The sequence below is a fragment of the Centruroides vittatus genome, unplaced genomic scaffold (genome assembly GCF_030686945.1).
Source record: "Centruroides vittatus isolate TY-2023 unplaced genomic scaffold, ASM3068694v2 contig_337, whole genome shotgun sequence".
NCBI classification, from domain to species: domain Eukaryota; kingdom Metazoa; phylum Arthropoda; class Arachnida; order Scorpiones; family Buthidae; genus Centruroides; species Centruroides vittatus.
The window spans coordinates 74,070-91,960 of NW_027122161.1; the positions used below are offsets into that span (position 1 = coordinate 74,070).

General features: G+C 37.4%; 1 protein-coding gene across 1 annotated transcript; it reads right to left on the reverse strand.

The window, feature by feature from the left end:
• Positions 1-7,889: 7,889 nt before the first annotated feature.
• LOC136974014 (DNA ligase 1-like) lies at positions 7,890-8,462 on the reverse strand. The gene has a single exon (XM_067268782.1). It carries the CDS (start codon positions 8,460-8,462, stop codon positions 7,890-7,892), a length of 573 nt encoding a protein of 190 aa, XP_067124883.1.
• Between the last annotated feature and the right edge of the window lie 9,429 nt (positions 8,463-17,891).

A 17,891-nucleotide genomic window follows, 5' to 3' on the forward strand; every position in this document is an offset into this window, starting at 1 on the left:
TTTATCATTTCAATTTCCTGATTGTTTAACCCATATAAGTTTAGAGTCTTCCAAAGAATTTCCCTGTTGACGGTGTCAAAAGCTTTTTCTACATCCACTGACAGAATGGAGAGTGGGGCATTTCTCTTTTTGACGATGAGCTTAAGCAGGTTGATGAACATAATGTTGTTCTGAATGGTTCTATCCTTCATCCCTGCTGTTTGGGTAGGTCCAATGATGTTATTAAAAATGGTATTGATCCTAGTAGCTATAACAATGCTGTAGATTTTATAATCTGCATTAAGCAGGGTGATTGGTCTAAACTCGTTAACTTTACCACTTTCTTTATCATTTTTTTTAATAAGTTTCATCTTGCCTTGGTTAAAGTTTTTAGAGAACGAGTTTTCCGTAAACAGACGGTGGAGGATGTCGGCTATATCATCATTAAAAAATCTGTAGAATTTCGCTGGTAAGTTGTCGGTACCGGGTGCCTTATTTGAATTTAATAAGTTGATCGCCTTTTTTATTTCCTCTACACTTATTTCCTTGTTTAGTAAGCTATTATTCTTGTCTTTAATTGGTTTGATGACATTAGCAATTTCTTTCCATTTTTCTAAGTTAGTCTTAGGTTCCTTATATAGCATTGTATAGTGTTTTTTGAATTCATTAGTGATTTCTTTTAGGTTGTAGGTTACTCTGTTATCAATTGTGATGCTTTCTATATCATTTTTCTTTTTATAGGATTTGTTTTTCTTAAATATAATTTTATTGGCAGTACTTTCTATTCCCAGTCTACTCATTTTATAAAAGGTGTAGCTATTTTTTATTTTGGTCTCAATTTCTTTATTAATTTCTTTCTCCACATTTTCAATCTCTTTTGTATCATTTTTAATTATATTTTTGCTGAGTTCTCTTTGTAATTACTTAAGTCTGTTAAAGCTATATTTTTTAATCTTTTTCCATGTAGTTTCTGCTAACCCAATAATGTCTTTTTTCTTTTCTTCCCAATGATCCCAGGTTATGTCTTTTTTACTATTTTCTAAGAGGCTTTTAACATTTTTGATGAAGTCACTGTTATTTAAGATTGTGTTATTTATTATAATTTTAATTGTTCTTAGGCTATCATTTTGAATTTGAAGAGTCATATTTATCATTTTGTGATCAGATGACTTATTATGGGAAGGAAGAAAGTTGTTGATTGATATATGTTTAATTTTGCCTATTGTTTTGTTTAGGAGGATTTTGTCTATTCTTTCTTTAATACCTTGACCTTCCCATGTGAAGCCACTGCTATTTGGGTAGATGGTTCTATATGCATCAGAAAGAGCATGATTATCGATTAGATCAGTTAGGTTTTTCCTTGAGCTGTCAGGAAGAAGTTGGGTATTTTTGTCGAGTTGATTAGTGACACAATTAAAATCTCCAGCTAAGATTATTTCTCTTTGCCCACTTATATACTCTTTTAAATTGGAGAAGAAGACCCTCCTTTCTGCTGCTCTGGTGGGGGCGTAGATGTTTATTATTTTGATAAATCTATTTTTAAGTTGGATATCGACAGCTAGAATCCTGCCACTTGTATCGGTTCTAAAATCGTTAACCTTGATGTTTTTTCTTATCATAGTTATAGTGCCAGTGCTGCGACGAGATGCGAAGGAGGTATAAATGTTGTAGTCTATATAGAGTTTTCTTAGCTGTCTTAAATCATAAAAGTCATAGACGTTAGTATCCTGAATCATTAGTATATTAGTATTGTCGTTGAGGAGTAGATTTGCCAAATACATTTGTTTTGATTGATCTCTGAAGCCGGTGATGTTTATGGTTTTAATATTAATAAGAAGATTATCGAATTTTAGTTTTTATTTTGTGACTTTACTCGTTTACTTTTTCTCAACTTCGTTTTGTCAACTCTTATAACTTTTTCTACTTCCTCCATTACCTCCTTCTGTGAGAGGCTTGCATCTAAGCTTATAGATAGAATTTTATCCCTAAAAGTATTTGTTTCTGTTTCTTCTCCGCCTCTATATTCCATTTCCCATTGGCAATCCTCTTCTCCTTCTCCCTCATTCTGTTTGACTTCTGTCTGGTGTTTTGGTTTCTGCTTTCCCAAATCATTATTAGTTTTTTGATTGATGTCCTGCACTAAGACATGAACTTCATCTAATTGTGTTTCTGATTGTACATTGCTATCTATCGAATCGGTTTCTTTGTTTTCCGTTTCTTTTTCTCTATCTTGCGTGTTTGTGTCCCCTTCCTTCTTATTATCACTGTCAGTTTCACTATTTTTTCCCCTACTTGGTCATTAATTTCATTTTCAATTTTTCCCTGATGTTTCTTAGCCCATTCTACGTTTTTTTCTTTTCTATTTTCATTTATTCTATTTCTTGCCCCTCTTTTCAGGATTTCTGAGAATGTAGGTTCAGGGCAGTGGCTATTTTCGTTGTGTATTTGGAGGCAATTGTAGCAGCACGGACAATCCTTGATCAAGTGGTGAGGGCTCTTACATCTATAACATAATTTTACTTCGCAGTCTCTAACTATGTGATTAAGGCTCCCACACCTCCTACATTGTTTTTTCATACCTATGTAAGATAGTTCTACTCTATCACCTAGTATATTTAAGTATTTAGGTAAGAGTTTCCTTGTTCTAATTATCACGCGACATGTGCCAGTACGGTATTTGTGGTTATTGTGTGTCACAGTATTCACTAGAACTTTCATTACTTTACCATACGGCTCAAAGGCCTTGGCTATTAGCCATTTCTCGGCTTCAGCTGGTACATATTTAGCTATAACAGTTATCTGATCTTCCTCTAGCCCCTCACATAAATAATTAAAACTGCCTACCTTTACAGTATGGCCGATTAACTTTTCCTCAACAGTGTACAGTCCAACTTCTATTATGTTTTTCGGCTTTATGCAGACCTGTTTCACTCTGCCAGATTGTCCCAAAATCTTCTCGCAAGCATCAATAATCTCAGTAGGGTTGATCCTTTCTTGCACTTTAATCCGTATGGTGCTCCTCTTCGTGAAAGTTTTTGCGAAGTTCTCCTCGATGGGGACGTCTGGACTTGGCTCCTCAGCATCATTCTCAATAGGAGGATCGATGGTTTCTAATGCATCAGTCGTCTCCTCTTCTGTTACATCACACAAGGCGTCCAAGTCTTCCTGTAGCTCCCACTCGCCACTGGGTTGATGGGGAAGAAGGGATGATGAAACTGAAGTGTAAGTTGATGCAGCTGTCGTAGTAACCATGATTGATTCAATCATGTTACCTGATGAGCACTACAAATCCGGAGCACATTAGACAGAGGCACTATAACACTAAAAAACAGCACAAGTAATCCAACAGCGTATCCAATAAGGGCACAGCACAATAAAACCGTATCCAAAAAGAGACACAGCACGAAAAAGCAACTCGTTGGGAACCCGCACTAGGCTAAGACCAAATGTGGAAAGATGAAGAGCAAGATGGCCCTGTAGTAGGGGGAAGCAAGAAGTGGGGGGAGACCAAGGGTCTACCACCCCTAAGGGAAAAAGACGGGGGACAGAAAAAGAAGTAAGTCGCAAAACCAGCGAATACACAATGTGTTTCAACTGTGCAGGCCAGTTATGCGACGAAGTGAGAAGGTTATAGGAAAGCTAAGAATACAGAAAAATACTTACCAAGATGTAAAAAAGGCAAACAGATACTGTTAATAAAAGTTTATTAATTACGTTTTCATATGATTTACATGGGACAACATGTCCGAATAGTTATTCCATTTCAAGTATTAGTATAACAAGAGACCTTTAATGGATGGTGGTAAATCCAAATGGGAGTATAACATAAATAGGATTTGTAGCCAGCAAAGCGCGACAATATATACAGAGTTGCCAGGTACATAGAAGCGGATCACCAACATCTGGGATTGTAGCATGCAAAATGTACATGCAAACATTACAGTGACAATTACAGTACATAGTATATCAACTAACAGTGATGAGTGATATCTTAGTTATCAGCAAAGTTCACAATACATAGGAGTCCTGCCAATGTATACCTTCATTGGTGTTAACACAGATGACAAGATAAAGGGCAGTTAGTACATTAAAGTAACATGATCTCGTCCAATATAACAGACCAAGTACAAAAAATAAAGATAGTAAACACAAACATATTAATACAATTCTATCTACATAACTACAAAGTTGAAGAGATTAGAAACTACACACATGTTTATATACATACAATTATTTTATTTTATTTTTTTATTTTATTATTATTATTATATTATTATTTATTATTTTTTTAATTATTTATTTGTATTTTTTTATTTTTTTAATTTTTATTATTTTTTTTTATTATTTTTGATTTTTAAAATTTGCATATATACATAAATATACATACATAGGATTTTTTTGGAGTATACAATATTCATGGGGTGACAGTAGTATAGGCTAAAGGTACAAAACATGTCATACTGCAGATAGGAAAGTGTTTGCACACAACAGGGACCAAAGACAGGGCAGGACTAAGGAGGGTAGGTATCATCTTTGAATAAGACTTCATTATTGCTGATTTTGAAGATATTAGAGCTGTTACCATAGTTTTTATCCTATTCTTTATTATTCATATTATTGAAATCACTTTTAATTTTGTATCTGGCTTCTTTCTTTATTTTGATGATTGTCCATGTTGCATTGTATCTTATTTTGTTGAACAGAAGTTTGCATCTATTTATCCATATTATCCTTTTGGTGAGAGCAACCATTCAATTAAAGAGATAATGACTTTGGTTGTTGATGTAAAACTTGGTCTGATATTTTATATGATGCCATGTGATTTTGGTTTTCCAGAGCTTGGCCATCCAGGCCCATATGGATTTAGTAAAATTACAATTATAAAATATGTGTTCCGTATCTTCACTTTTGTCACATCTTGGACATTTATCAGTTCTATACCCATGGTATATGTGGAGGTAATGTTTGGACATTACAGCTCCAACAATAATCCTCCATGACGTTTTCAACCATTCTGGTGGGAGGGAGTGGATGTTGTGCCAGACTCCGTTCCAATCTAAGTTACTATTTACCATGAAACTGGGGGGGTGCTTTTTATGAATAATTTTGTAGATAACACCAGGGTGGACTTTCTTGTTATCGATTATCAGGTTGTTGTGGTCAGTGCTGATGATTTTAAGGGTTTTTCGTAAGATGCTGAAATGTTTATTTATGCTAACTTGGAAAGGGAAACTTCCCTGTAGCTTGGTATAGTCTTTCGTAATCGGACCCAGAATATATTGGTAGACATACCATAGAGGGTGTGTCCTTTTTTTCAGTGTTGATGATTAAAGAAATTTGAATAGCTGTTTCGAAATCCTTGAGGTGCCATATATTCCAACCTCCTTTGTATATGTTATTTTTCATTATGTTTCTATTTATTGGTTCAAAAGTACCATTCCAAATAAAATCAAATATGGATCTGTCAATTTTGTTGATAGCTTCAGAGTTCATGTTAGTAATGTACATGTTATATATTATCCTAGGAATGATTACTTTATTAACAATGGTTACCCTTTCAGGGAGGTATAACCAGTCCGCTTTCCAATTTTCTTTTGCCTCCTTGATTTTTTTGTTCATTTCGTCCAATGTTCCTTTTGTTAGAGTCCTTACCAAACCATATACCCAACATTTTTATGTTTTCAGCTTTCTTAATAGTATTTTGTTGACATTTAGTATTGCCGGATATGTCAATTAATTTGGATTTGTTAAGGTTAACAATCATCCCAGTGAGTTTGCTAAAGTCATCCACTTTCTCTATGATTTTGTGGAGGCTGTAGTTATTAGTGACAAAGATGTTTATGTCATCTGCGTGTGAGGTGAATTTAATTTTTTCTCTGAGACCAGGTATATGGATTTCTTCAATTTTGTCGTCATTGCTGATGACTACAGCAAAATGTCTATGTATACTGCGAAAAGTACCATTGAGCAGGGGCATCCCTGTCTGACTCCTGCACTGCACTTGATGTCACCAGAGTTCTTTCCATTAATGCTTATGGTTGTTGTTGGATTATTGTATAGTTTTTTAATGAAGGTCAGTTCCTGATTGTTGAGGCCTAAGGTTTCTAAGAACTTCCAAAGGATGTTGCGGTTTTCAGTATCAAAGGCCTTTTTGACATCGATGGAGAGAATTGATAGATTTTTCTTCTGATCATTGTATATATTTTTTACTAGGTTGAGGAAGGTGATGTTGTCCTGAATGGATTGGCCTCTAATGCCGGCACTTTGAGTTATGGATATATGGTTTTTGAAGATATTTTCTATTCTTTTAGATATAATTATACTATAGATTTTATAGTCTACATTTAATAGGGTTATAGGTCTATAATTGCTTACATCATTATTGATGTTACTCTTTTTCAGTAGGATCATATTGCCGTTACAGAAGGACTGGTGAAAAGAATCTTTGTTATATAATTTGTGAAGTATATCCGACATGATGCCATTAAAGTATTTATATAATTCCGAGCTAATATTGTCCTGGCCAGGTGCTTTCCTTATGTGTAGTGCTTGGATTGCTTCCTGAATTTCTTTTTTTGCTGATTTCTTTATTTAGAATGTTATCATTGATGTTTTTGACTTGCTTAACATTGGAGGTATTATTAGTCCAGTATTGGTAATTATGATTGGGTTGCTTGAGTAGATCAGTAAAAAAGTTCTGGAAGATATCAATGATTTCATTGTCGTTGGTTATAATTTTGCCGTTGTGAGTTATTTTATCTATATGAAGGATGGTTTTAGATTTGTTGTTCTTTGCAAAGATCTTTTTACTGGCCTCTCTTTTTATGTTATATTTATCAAATTTGTAGTTGACATAGTTCTCCTTGTTTCTACTCTCAACTTCACTACTGATCTGTTTTTCAATTCTGGTAATATCATCGGTGTTTTTGATGAGGATGGCAGTAGTAAGCTCCCTTTGGAGTTTTTTCAGGGTGTTAAATCTTCGCCTTCTAATGATGTTCCATGTGTCGGTTAGAATACTGTTACATTCCTTTTTTGTTTTTTGCCAATTTTCCCAGTTAATGTCTTTTTTGCAATTCTCGAGAGCGTTTTTGGTTCTCTGTATGAAGTTTTTGTCACTAAGAATATCCCTGGTAGTTTTGATCCTATTGTTATGTGTGGCTTTATTAAAGATTTCCAAGTTTAAGTCTACCATCTTATGGTCAGATATTCTTTGGTTGCCGGTTGTAATATTGTAAGTACTTATGTTGTTAATTTTGTAATTGTTCTTAGAAAAATAGATGCGATCTAACCTTTCCTCAACTCCTCGTCCCTCCCACGTGTAGCCTGGGTGGAGCGGAAAAAAAGTGTGGTAGGCATCAACTAGGTCAAAATCATCAGTAATGCTTAATAGGGGATCTCTCGAGCAATCCGGAAAGAGTGGGTCATTTTTGTCAATGGTGTCAAAGATGTTGTTAAAGTCTCCCATGATGATCAGTTGTCTAATAGTGTTAAGATAATTTCTCAAGGAGAGAAAGAACTCTTTCCTTTCTGTTGCATTGGGTGGAGCATAGAGATTTATTATTCGGATCCTCTGATTACCTATATTCACGTCCACAGCTATTAATCTCCCTTTACTATCAGTTTTGAAGTCTTTTATTTTTATTTGTTTATTAATGAACATGAGAACACCTGTGCTCCTTCTGCAGGCAAAAGAGGCGTAGATGTTGTAGTTTATGAAGGCTTTTCGCATCTGCCTAATATCATTAAAGTCATCGATATTGGTGTCCTGCAGGGCAAGAATATCTATTTTATTTGTCAGCATGAGGTTAAGAATTTCTATTTGCTTGTTTTTTTCCTTAAAACCGGTAATGTTTATTGACCTGATATTAATGTTATTAATATTGATGCTATTGGCCATAATGTAGGTCTTACTTTCTGTTTATTCTTTTTGTCTTTTTAGGTTCTTTTGGAGTCTTTGTCTTTTTACCTATGCCATATTTAAGTTTTAATTTTTCCAACTGCTCTTGTTTTTCTTGTGCCATTAGATCTTTATCAGTTTCTAACGCCTTCATATATTCTTCATATGTTGTTATAATTTTTTCTTCATCCTCATCCGAGGCATCCTCGATCTCTATAATGTTTTTATTTTTGTCTGGCTTTTCTGTAATTTTTTGCTCTTTATTATTATCTATCATTACTTGTTCTGTTTCTTTTTTTCTCTTTTTAAGATCCTGTGTTTGGTTTTCTAAGGGGTCTTTGTTATTTTCTGTTAATTTTTTATCTTTGTCTTTTTTAGTTTTCTCTTGTGTGTTTTCTAATTCAACCTTTTTGTTATTTTCTGTGTTACTGTCTCTATTTTCACCTATTTGAGCTTCAGTAGGATTTTTATGGTTTTCTGTTTCTTTTTCTCCGTTAGTTTTTTCAATATTCTCATGTGTGCTTTCCCTTTCTAACCTGTTTTCCTTTTCAGTTTCTATATTGTTTATTTTTTCTTGATTCATTTCTTTGGATCTTTCTATGCTGTTTTCCCTTTTTCTTTCTTTTAATTTGTTGCGTGGCCCTTTTTTGTGTAGCTCTTTTAATGTGATTTCGGGGCAGTTTTCGCTTTTCTCATGTATTTTCCTGCAGTTGTAGCACGCAGGACAATCACTTATAAGGTGTAGTGTGCTATTGCATCTATAGCATTGCTTTACTTTGCAATCTATAACCTCGTGATCTAACGCCCCACATCTGCGACACTGTTTCCGCATGCCCTTGATAAAAAACCTGAAGATTTCTTCCCATAATCTCAACAAAATTTGGGATTGTTTTTCTAGTAATAAGGACTACCCTATAGGTTCCTGTCTTAATGTTAGTACCCTGATGTGAGCTAACGAGTACATTAACAACTTTACCATAACTAGTGAAAACATTACGAATTACATCGCTATCTGCTTCTTCTGGCACACGTTTTACAGTTACATAAATTAACTCATCATCTAAGCTTTCAACAGTACAAGATTCGTCACCTACCTTTATGGTGTAACCCATAAGTTTTTCTTTATCTTGAACAGTTGCCAAACCAATTTCCACTATGCCCCTTGGGTGGAAGCATATTTGTTTGATTTTGTTCTGTTTAATAATGCCTTCTATGGCACTGATGATGTTGTTTAGTTCCGGTCTTTGTTGTAGTGTAATCCTCACCGATCTAATGCAGCAGTATTTCTTTATTAGTTGCTCCTTATCTTCAGTGGCTGCTTGGGTGTTTATTGACAGCTTTTTCGAATCTTGTGTCGGATTGGATGACGTACCAACAGGAGTAGGCGGATTGGGAGTATTACTCGTTCCAGCTTCGTTGGTAGGGTCCACTTGCTGCATTCTCGTTAGAGTTACACAAGGGTTGCAGTTGGAAATTACGTCCTCTTCCATTTCTGCCTATAGACTGATGTAATCCAAAGGGGGGGTACTCACACACACACAAAAAAAACACTTTACGCACTTGTAATCCACTAGTATGAAACACTTATACCAACTACGTAGACCATCCAGGCACAAAACATAGAAGACAGCTTAAACAGCACACTTGGCGGCTAAGATCAATGTGCAGTATAGAAAAAAAAGGGGGGAGCAGAGAGAAGTGTGGTGGTGGACCAAAGGTCTCCCACCACAAGGAGATAGAAAGTGGAAGTTGCCCTCAGACCAACGAATACACGTTGTGTTGCAAATGTGCAGGTCAGTCTTTGGACAGAAGTGAGAAGACTACAGGAAAGTTACAAACAGAAAAATACTTACCAAGATGTAAAAAAGGCAAACAGATACTGTTAATAAAAGTTTATTAATTACGTTTTCATATGATTTACATGGGACAACATGTCCGAATAGTTATTCCATTTCAAGTATTAGTATAACAAGAGACCTTTAATGGATGGTGGTAAATCCAAATGGGAGTATAACATAAATAGGATTTGTAGCCAGCAAAGCGCGACAATATATACAGAGTTGCCAGGTACATAGAAGCGGATCACCAACATCTGGGATTGTAGCATGCAAAATGTACATGCAAACATTACAGTGACAATTACAGTACATAGTATATCAACTAACAGTGATGAGTGATATCTTAGTTATCAGCAAAGTTCACAATACATAGGAGTCCTGCCAATGTATACCTTCATTGGTGTTAACACAGATGACAAGATAAAGGGCAGTTAGTACATTAAAGTAACATGATCTTGTCCAATATAACAGACCAAGTACAAAAAATAAAGATAGTAAACACAAACATATTAATACAATTCTATCTACATAACTACAAAGTTGAAGAGATTAGAAACTACACACATGTTTATATACATACAATTATTTTATTTTATTTTTTTATTTTTTTATTATTATTATTTTTTTTATTATTTTTGATTTTTAAAATTTGCATATATACATAAATATACATACATAGGATTGTTTAGGAGTATACAATATTCATGGGGTGACAGTAGTATAGGCTAAAAGTACAAAACATGTCATACTGCAGATAGGAAAGTGTTTGCACACAACAGGGACCAAAGACAGGGCAGGACTAAGGAGGGTAGGTATCATCTTTGAATAAGACTTCATTATTGCTGATTTTGAAGATATTATATTAGATATTGGCGACCAGATACTGTGATTTTAAAGTTTTGAGCAGCACCACCTCTATGGGAAAGGGGGAGCGAGGTGCCACAAAAACCAACATCTCCCTACGCTCGGATTTCAATACCGACCCACAGTGGTCGAGTAAGAGCACCATAATGAGTGAAGAGGGAAGATGCGGCTATACGTCAAAAAACGAAAAACTTAACATGAAGAAAAGAAACCCCTCAAACTTTTAACCACAGCAGGTTAGCACAACTACAAACATAACTGGAGCCAAGATAAGTAACACAATCAACAAGAAGAGCCAAAAAGCGGCCAACAACATAACATCCAAAAACTACAAAGGTAAGTTACAAAACACATTGTTAAATTTTCTCAATCACCAAACATCAAGGTAAGTACCATAACAATACTGTTAATTAAACGCAATGACCCAAAAACACAACTCAAAACAAAACATTAAGTAAAACCTCTGTCATTTTACTTTTCTCCCCCGACCTGCTGTTAAACTTAACCAGGAGGTGGGTGGAGACAAGAACACAGGCAGCTAAAAAGCATCAAAAAAGTCGTATATACAAAGCAAAAAAGCAGAACCTTAAAACACCGAGAAAATCTTAAAACAAACAACAAACCAAAAATGAAAAATCACTTAAACAACACTCCAAAAATTTAAAAAACAATCAAATACTACTGCTCTTCTGTAACGATCACACCATTAAGGACCTTATAGGCGAAAAGACTTTTGTCACAACCTTTAAACAGTAGACAATATCAACTTCATGGATTATTTATTTTATAGTAAAATGATTATCAAGCAACAATTATTCATAAGAATAACAAATGTAATAGTACAAATTGCATATTTAAATTAATATTTCATAAAATTTGAGAGTAAAGTTTTAATTTGAAGGTTAATGTAACCTTAGGTATCCATGATGGCAGCGCTTACGGTAATCTCGAATCAGCTTACTAAGTGATGTTGGTAATAGAGGGAGCTGCAAAGTATCATGCTGTGTTATGCAAATTAATACAATGCATTTGGTGAAGTGGTATCAACGGAATATAGTAACAATTGTGTTAATCCTTAATTTGAGTAATTTTAAATGTATAACGTTAATATCAACAAATTTCTCCAAAATCAATCAGTTAAATATGAGTAATTTTGATATTGCAGCCCAAAATTCTTCGGAAGCATGTACTGTACCTCCCATAATTTTTTTCAATTGCTTGAAACAGAATTTTCCAAATTAGGTCTGGATCTCAGAATTGATAGAGTTTAAAATTTGCAGTAAGTCTAGGATTACAGCATATTGAGGATGTGTGTAAAATTTGTTCAAAACCATGTAAAATATATCAAAGTGATCAAAACTAGTGTGATGCTTTGCCAAAAATGTAGAAGAAATGTTTGATGGAACATTTAAATGGAAATGTGGTAAAATTTCTTGAAGTAGAATATTATCTTTTATATGGCATTATATTGGATTGGAATGCCCTTCAACCACCTCAGGTATTGCTGCAGGTATTTCTAATAAGGCTGCCGTTGACTGGTCTAACCATATACGTTTTGTAATGCTAGTAGCTTTGCACAATATGACCTCATTTAAAATTGGAGGTCCGAAGAAAACCGTAGAAATAGACGAAACTGTTATATGTAAATGTAAATACGAAAAGGCCATAAATTAAGAAGTACAAAATGGGTTGTAGGAGAATTATGTAGAGAAGACAACAGCTGTTTTATATGTCAAGTAAACGATAGATCCAAAATAATGTTAAATTGGATTATTTCCAAATTCAAAAAGTATAGTTTTGACTGATGTATGGAAAAGTTATAACAGACGATCTAGAAGGAACAGAAATCGAGCACAGGACAGTTAATCGTTCAGAGAATTTTGTTAACCCAAGAACGGGAGACTATGCTCAAAATGGGAGACTATGGGGATATTTAAAAAATAAAAAGAAATTTGCCAAAGCATTACACAGGATCTTTCAGACTCATACGTGTATTCCTTTATGTATAAAAAGTTCTTGAATTGGCTGTCTAGAAAACCCAGAAAAAGGTGGCACAATTACAAATCCGAATGACGCGGTTGGGACTTTAACAGAGCTGTACAGCATACTGATAGGAACAAAAAGTCTAATGAACCATGGCTGTATAAGCGAGCCTTCGCGAGATACAGGCTCCCCCAAAATGACTATATGTGAACTTTTCGAGACCCTCAAAAATGGGGTAAAATTTAAAAGATGAAAATTTTCAAAAGTACAGCTAAAAATTGCGTTTCGAACGTTCTCTGTTACAACTTACTAAAGACTCCTAAAACCCCCCTAAACACGAGGGTGCCACCTCTCGACCGCCACTTCCGGGGAGCGCCGTCGGGACTCGCGCCACTCTCTCCGCTAAGCCTGTCGCGTGTTTAATGGGCAGCAAGTCCTATTCTAACGATACTCGTCGGCAAAGGCCAAAGAAAAGCCCGATTAAGAAGACTAATTAGGCAACGCTTTCTTCGACACTGCTCCTATGTAAACAGAGCGCGCTTCTATTTCGCGCTATCTCTAACATGCTCTAACTACCGATGGAAAAGGGCAAGAAAACAGATTCTGCACTCACCTTCAACAGCGTCTCCTCTTGCTTCTCCCACGACGTCCTCCTCTCGCTACCTAGCAACGCCTAGCCTGTTCCTGATGTTCTGTAGGTGAGGACAGGGTGAGGCTGCTGGTCCCCGCCTCGGCTAGGTCCTGGGGGTCGATGACAAAGGTGGTGGTGGTGGGGCGCCTGATGGGAGACGAAAAATCACATAATTCAGATTTCACATCCGCCAAGAAGTATCCTTCAGTCATGCGCACTATACACAGGCTGCACTACTCACTGGGCGGTCGTCATCCCCCTGCCGTTCCTCTTCGTTGCCCTCATGCATGGGAACATCGAAATAAGGCACGTCTGGCGGCAGATGTTGATCCATGGGCACACCGATCGTCTGGAGTTGGAGACCCTGGAAACCAGGGTCTCCAACTCCAGACCCTGGGTACACGGCCACGATGTCCCATAGAAACTGCCAGAATTTGGCCGATGTTGGCCACTGGGAAAGGAACCACGTCCTGTACACGTAACTGCAGGTATAGCTTTGCAGACTCCTGTCTGTGCGGAGCGACTTTATGGACTTCTTCAGCCAGCGATTTCTGCACTTGATGTTTTGAGTATGGGCCTCGGGATCATCCGTGTCCACGAATCTAAGAAAAAAACAGATAAATGTCACTTCTCTATAACGCCCATCCATTTCTTTCAATTAGCACCTAGCACAGTTTCATGCTTCTTACCTCCCGGGGCCCCGCCGGCCGTGGTTGACGATCTTATGTCCAGAGAAGCCCAAAAAAGCCGCACAACCGCGATACTGGGCCACACTGTCGGAAATGATGGTCGTTTTTGGAGCGATGTATCTGAGCATTTGGCTCCACAGAACTCTTCTGCTTTTGTTGTCCACCTGAAAGAATTCGAGAAGATATAACACAACGCGTCAAGAATGCGATAATGTCTGTCGGACAGGTGGGCTTCCCCAACGAACAAAAGGAAATAATGTTTCGCTACTACTTACATGTCAGTACATCAGCTCTCGCGTTTCCCGACAGTAGGCACCAAATAACGTAATTTGGGTGCCTACACCTATGAGGCCGCGGTTATATTTTCGCATCCGGGTAAAGGTCTCATCGATCTGAAAAGAAAACACATTAATATAGACATAGACATTTCAGCAACGTCAGAAATGTGGGTCGACGGTCACCTCGACGTGCAATCCTTCACTGCCTAGCTGGATGTTCTGCTGATGAGAGACGAAAACTTCCGCAACTTCCCAGCAGAAGTTATACCAGTCTACCGCTGTCAAGGTCGCCATGCCGCATTCCTGCATGGCGATGGTGACCGGCAGCTGCATGACCCACGAATAGATCAGCTTCAGCACCTGTAAAATACAAAGAAAACACGTCTGTTATACATACGGCGTCGTAATCGACACGATCGAATTACAGAAATGCGGAATGTAGCCAGATACAGGAAAGACGGTACTTTCTGGTTAGCACAACTCCAGCAACTTGTAAAACTATTTTTGGCGAAATCGAACTATTCTTTTGCATGTTTTCGATAAAAAGTCAATAGCAAATCATTACAAAGGACACTTTTCAAATGAATAAGCCGACTGCTAACATTGGCATAGAGTGGCTGACCGACAGAATGCTAACCGAAAAATACCGGACTGGGAAACCGCCGATTCTGTGAGAACTTTTCGCGATCGACTGTAATATCATACTTGGAGAGCTGAAAGCTTCACTCTTTCGAAGAACATGTTGTGGGTATATGACAGGCTACCGGTGCACACAGCCCTCCTGACGATGCTGCTTGTCCGTTGTTTAGCTGTTTTCTTTTCTTTCAGTTTTTTGCAGCGGTAGACGAATCCAAACCTCTCAGATGGAGCCGGTTCCTTTTGCATTGGGCCTGCAAAATTACAACAAACACATTGAAATTGCTTAGAAAACTACCGAAACACTGCGCTGCGAATATCGGCTGCTCCTGTACATGCGAGAATCAAGCGATGCTTACCTCAGCAATGAGGACACGGCAGTATGGAACCGGTGAGGTCCGGATGTGGCACGAGCCCCACAAGATGGCAAAATTTTTGGGCGGCCTCTTCGGTGGGGAGGTAGGTATGAAATTCGAATGATGTTATATTCGTAAATATGTCGTCGGGATCCACAACGAGAGACGCTGACGGGTCGCAAAAAGATGGCATGTCTGTGTGTCTGTCTTGCACAAGAAAAATGGGTGCAAAGACCCAAAGGCGGCCTACGGGCTTATAAAGGTTCGGTAGGCCATGCCGCGGTCGGCCCAACCTCATAAAGTAACTCTTTCCCCTGCTTCGCCACAAGGCACCACAGGGTTCTAGAGACTATGCCTTAATCATGGGCCTTGGTCTCTTACCCGAAGGTAGTCCCGCTTCAACTTCACGGCAGAGGTGGAACCGCGTGGACGGCTCGTCATGCACAGTGCGTTTTTCAAGCTCGCATGCCTGAAATATGAGTTTCGAATAGGTTCTGGCAGAGCGACCTGGCGGGCGGGTGCGTACAGAAGTGGACTGGCGCCTGGCAGGACGGAGGTTCGAGTACCCGCTCAGGTAAGAGGTGTAATAATAATAGATATTTGTATTTATAGACAATAGATGGCGACTCCGGACGACTGCAGGTGGGAGACTTCTCCCCCCTCTTGAAATTAGTTGCGGGGTGTTAAACTTCACTCATTCTGAGATATTGTTTAATAGTTCAAAACAGAATAAAGAAATTAAACAAATTAGACGCCAACATATGCGCGTAGACGCGCGAATTTTTTTTTTATTTGACACTTTTTGGATTTATAGGATCTCCAAACGTATAGATTTGCAAAAAACTAGGAGAGTCAAATGTGACACGATTCAAATACTTTTTCGTTTTTTATATACATAACAAGTTGGGAAAGTAAAAAGGAGTCGGAGTCTGGGGGATTTTTGACGACTCCGACTAAAATACCAAAACTCCATGACTCCGACTTCACAGCTTTGCATTTTAATCAATCTACTGAAAATCTGAAAAAATCCTATAAAAACATTATTAAATAAACTTTAATTTCGTGCAAAAGTAAGGGGTCCGAGCTTTCTGACTTCTCTTACGATACTGGTCTGATAACCGTTCTGTATCGCTCGATTATTAGCTACTACAGTGTTTCCCAAACTTTTATACAAAGGGTACACAGATGTCAATTTTCTTAATGCTGGGTACCCCTCGTCAAAAAAATTGCATATACAGTAGAGACTCGTAAATCGGAACCCCGGTAATTGGAATCGCCGGTAATCGGCATGATTTTCAGTCGGACTGTGTCGTGCTGAATCGAACGTTTTTGATACTAAATTTACTTCTAAAGTATAATTTTCATGTTTTTATATTCTTCAATATATTTATTTTGTTTGTACAAAATGCAGAAATAATTTTTAACGATACGATAGCCTCGATTATTATTATAAAAATTTTCGTTAGGCTTAAAATCGACGAAAATTCAACACGAAGAGTCACGCGACGGAGAAAAATTTGAACATTGGACAGGTTAATATATTTTTTCATACATAAACCGTAATCGGAACAAATCCCTAATCTGAACAACCCCAGTCCCCAATTGATTCCGATTTTCGGTTCACTACTGTACTTTAAATCAAAAACCAAAGATAACGAGGATATTCCATTTCTATATGCTACTGCAAATGAAAAATCGAAAAAGCCAAAATAGCAGACTATGTGGAAAATATTGTTCCTAGATATAGCGATATGGACTTTAGGTCTCATTTTCGTCTTTCTAGAAGCACTGTCAAAATAAGTCTCTGCTAAGAATTGTTAGTTGTAGTAACTAGCTACAGAAAAATTTGTTTATTCGGCATTTTTAGCTTTTTATTAATACTAAAGCACATAACAAACCTTTCCTGTTAGAAAAATCGCACAAAAGCTAAAAATACACACGCGCACATTGTAACAATTCAATGTGTAGATACTGGAGGTTTTTGTGTGACACTGTTGTCTTGGCCATAGAGTGGAGGAATACACAGAATCACAGCACCCGGTGAAACCGCTAAAAAGTAACGAAGTTTTTTATTATTTTTCTATGTTTGTAATCGAAAAAAGTAAACTGCTTGTTGACCAGGAACAGCCGAAGCACGGTGCAGCGTGTACCCCCACTAAACTCTTCCCGTATCCCTGGGGGTACGCGTACCACACTTTGGGAAACACTGAGCTACTAGATAGCAGCCCACCGCTATGAGAAACTGGTTCGGTCTGGCTCGAAATTTCAGAAATTTTCAGAGTTGAATTCATCCGAATACGACCTGTCATGTCTTTCCTCATCCGATCCTCTCTTGACAGCCGGATGGTCGAGCGGTCAAGATGGCAGCTTACCGCTCTGGGGGATTCGGTTTCGATCCGGACGGGTCGATAAATCCCCAGGAATTTTTCGGGGGGTGGTCCGTCCGGATGCGTCTGGCACCGTCCCTTACCACCCGACCGCCCCATTGTAGACCTGGCCGGGCTTGCTAAAAGAGGCCATCTTAGTGCCCACGGAAGAGGGCACTAAGAATTTTTCAACTCCGCCCTTGGCGGAAAAAGTTAAAAAAAAAATTAATTTATCAGATTCAATATATTGTATTTTATCTGTTGGAAATTTAAATAAATTTTACAAACTATTATTTTATTATTATTATTTTTATTAATTAATGATGACAATAAATTAATTATATCATTTTTTATATGGAAAAAAGCGCCAT

Bases quoted from the DNA above. Each gene is read 5' to 3' on its own strand.
- LOC136974014 (XM_067268782.1), bottom strand. From the start codon at position 8,462: ATGAATCAAGAAAAAATAAACAATATAGAAACTGAAAAGGAAAACAGG.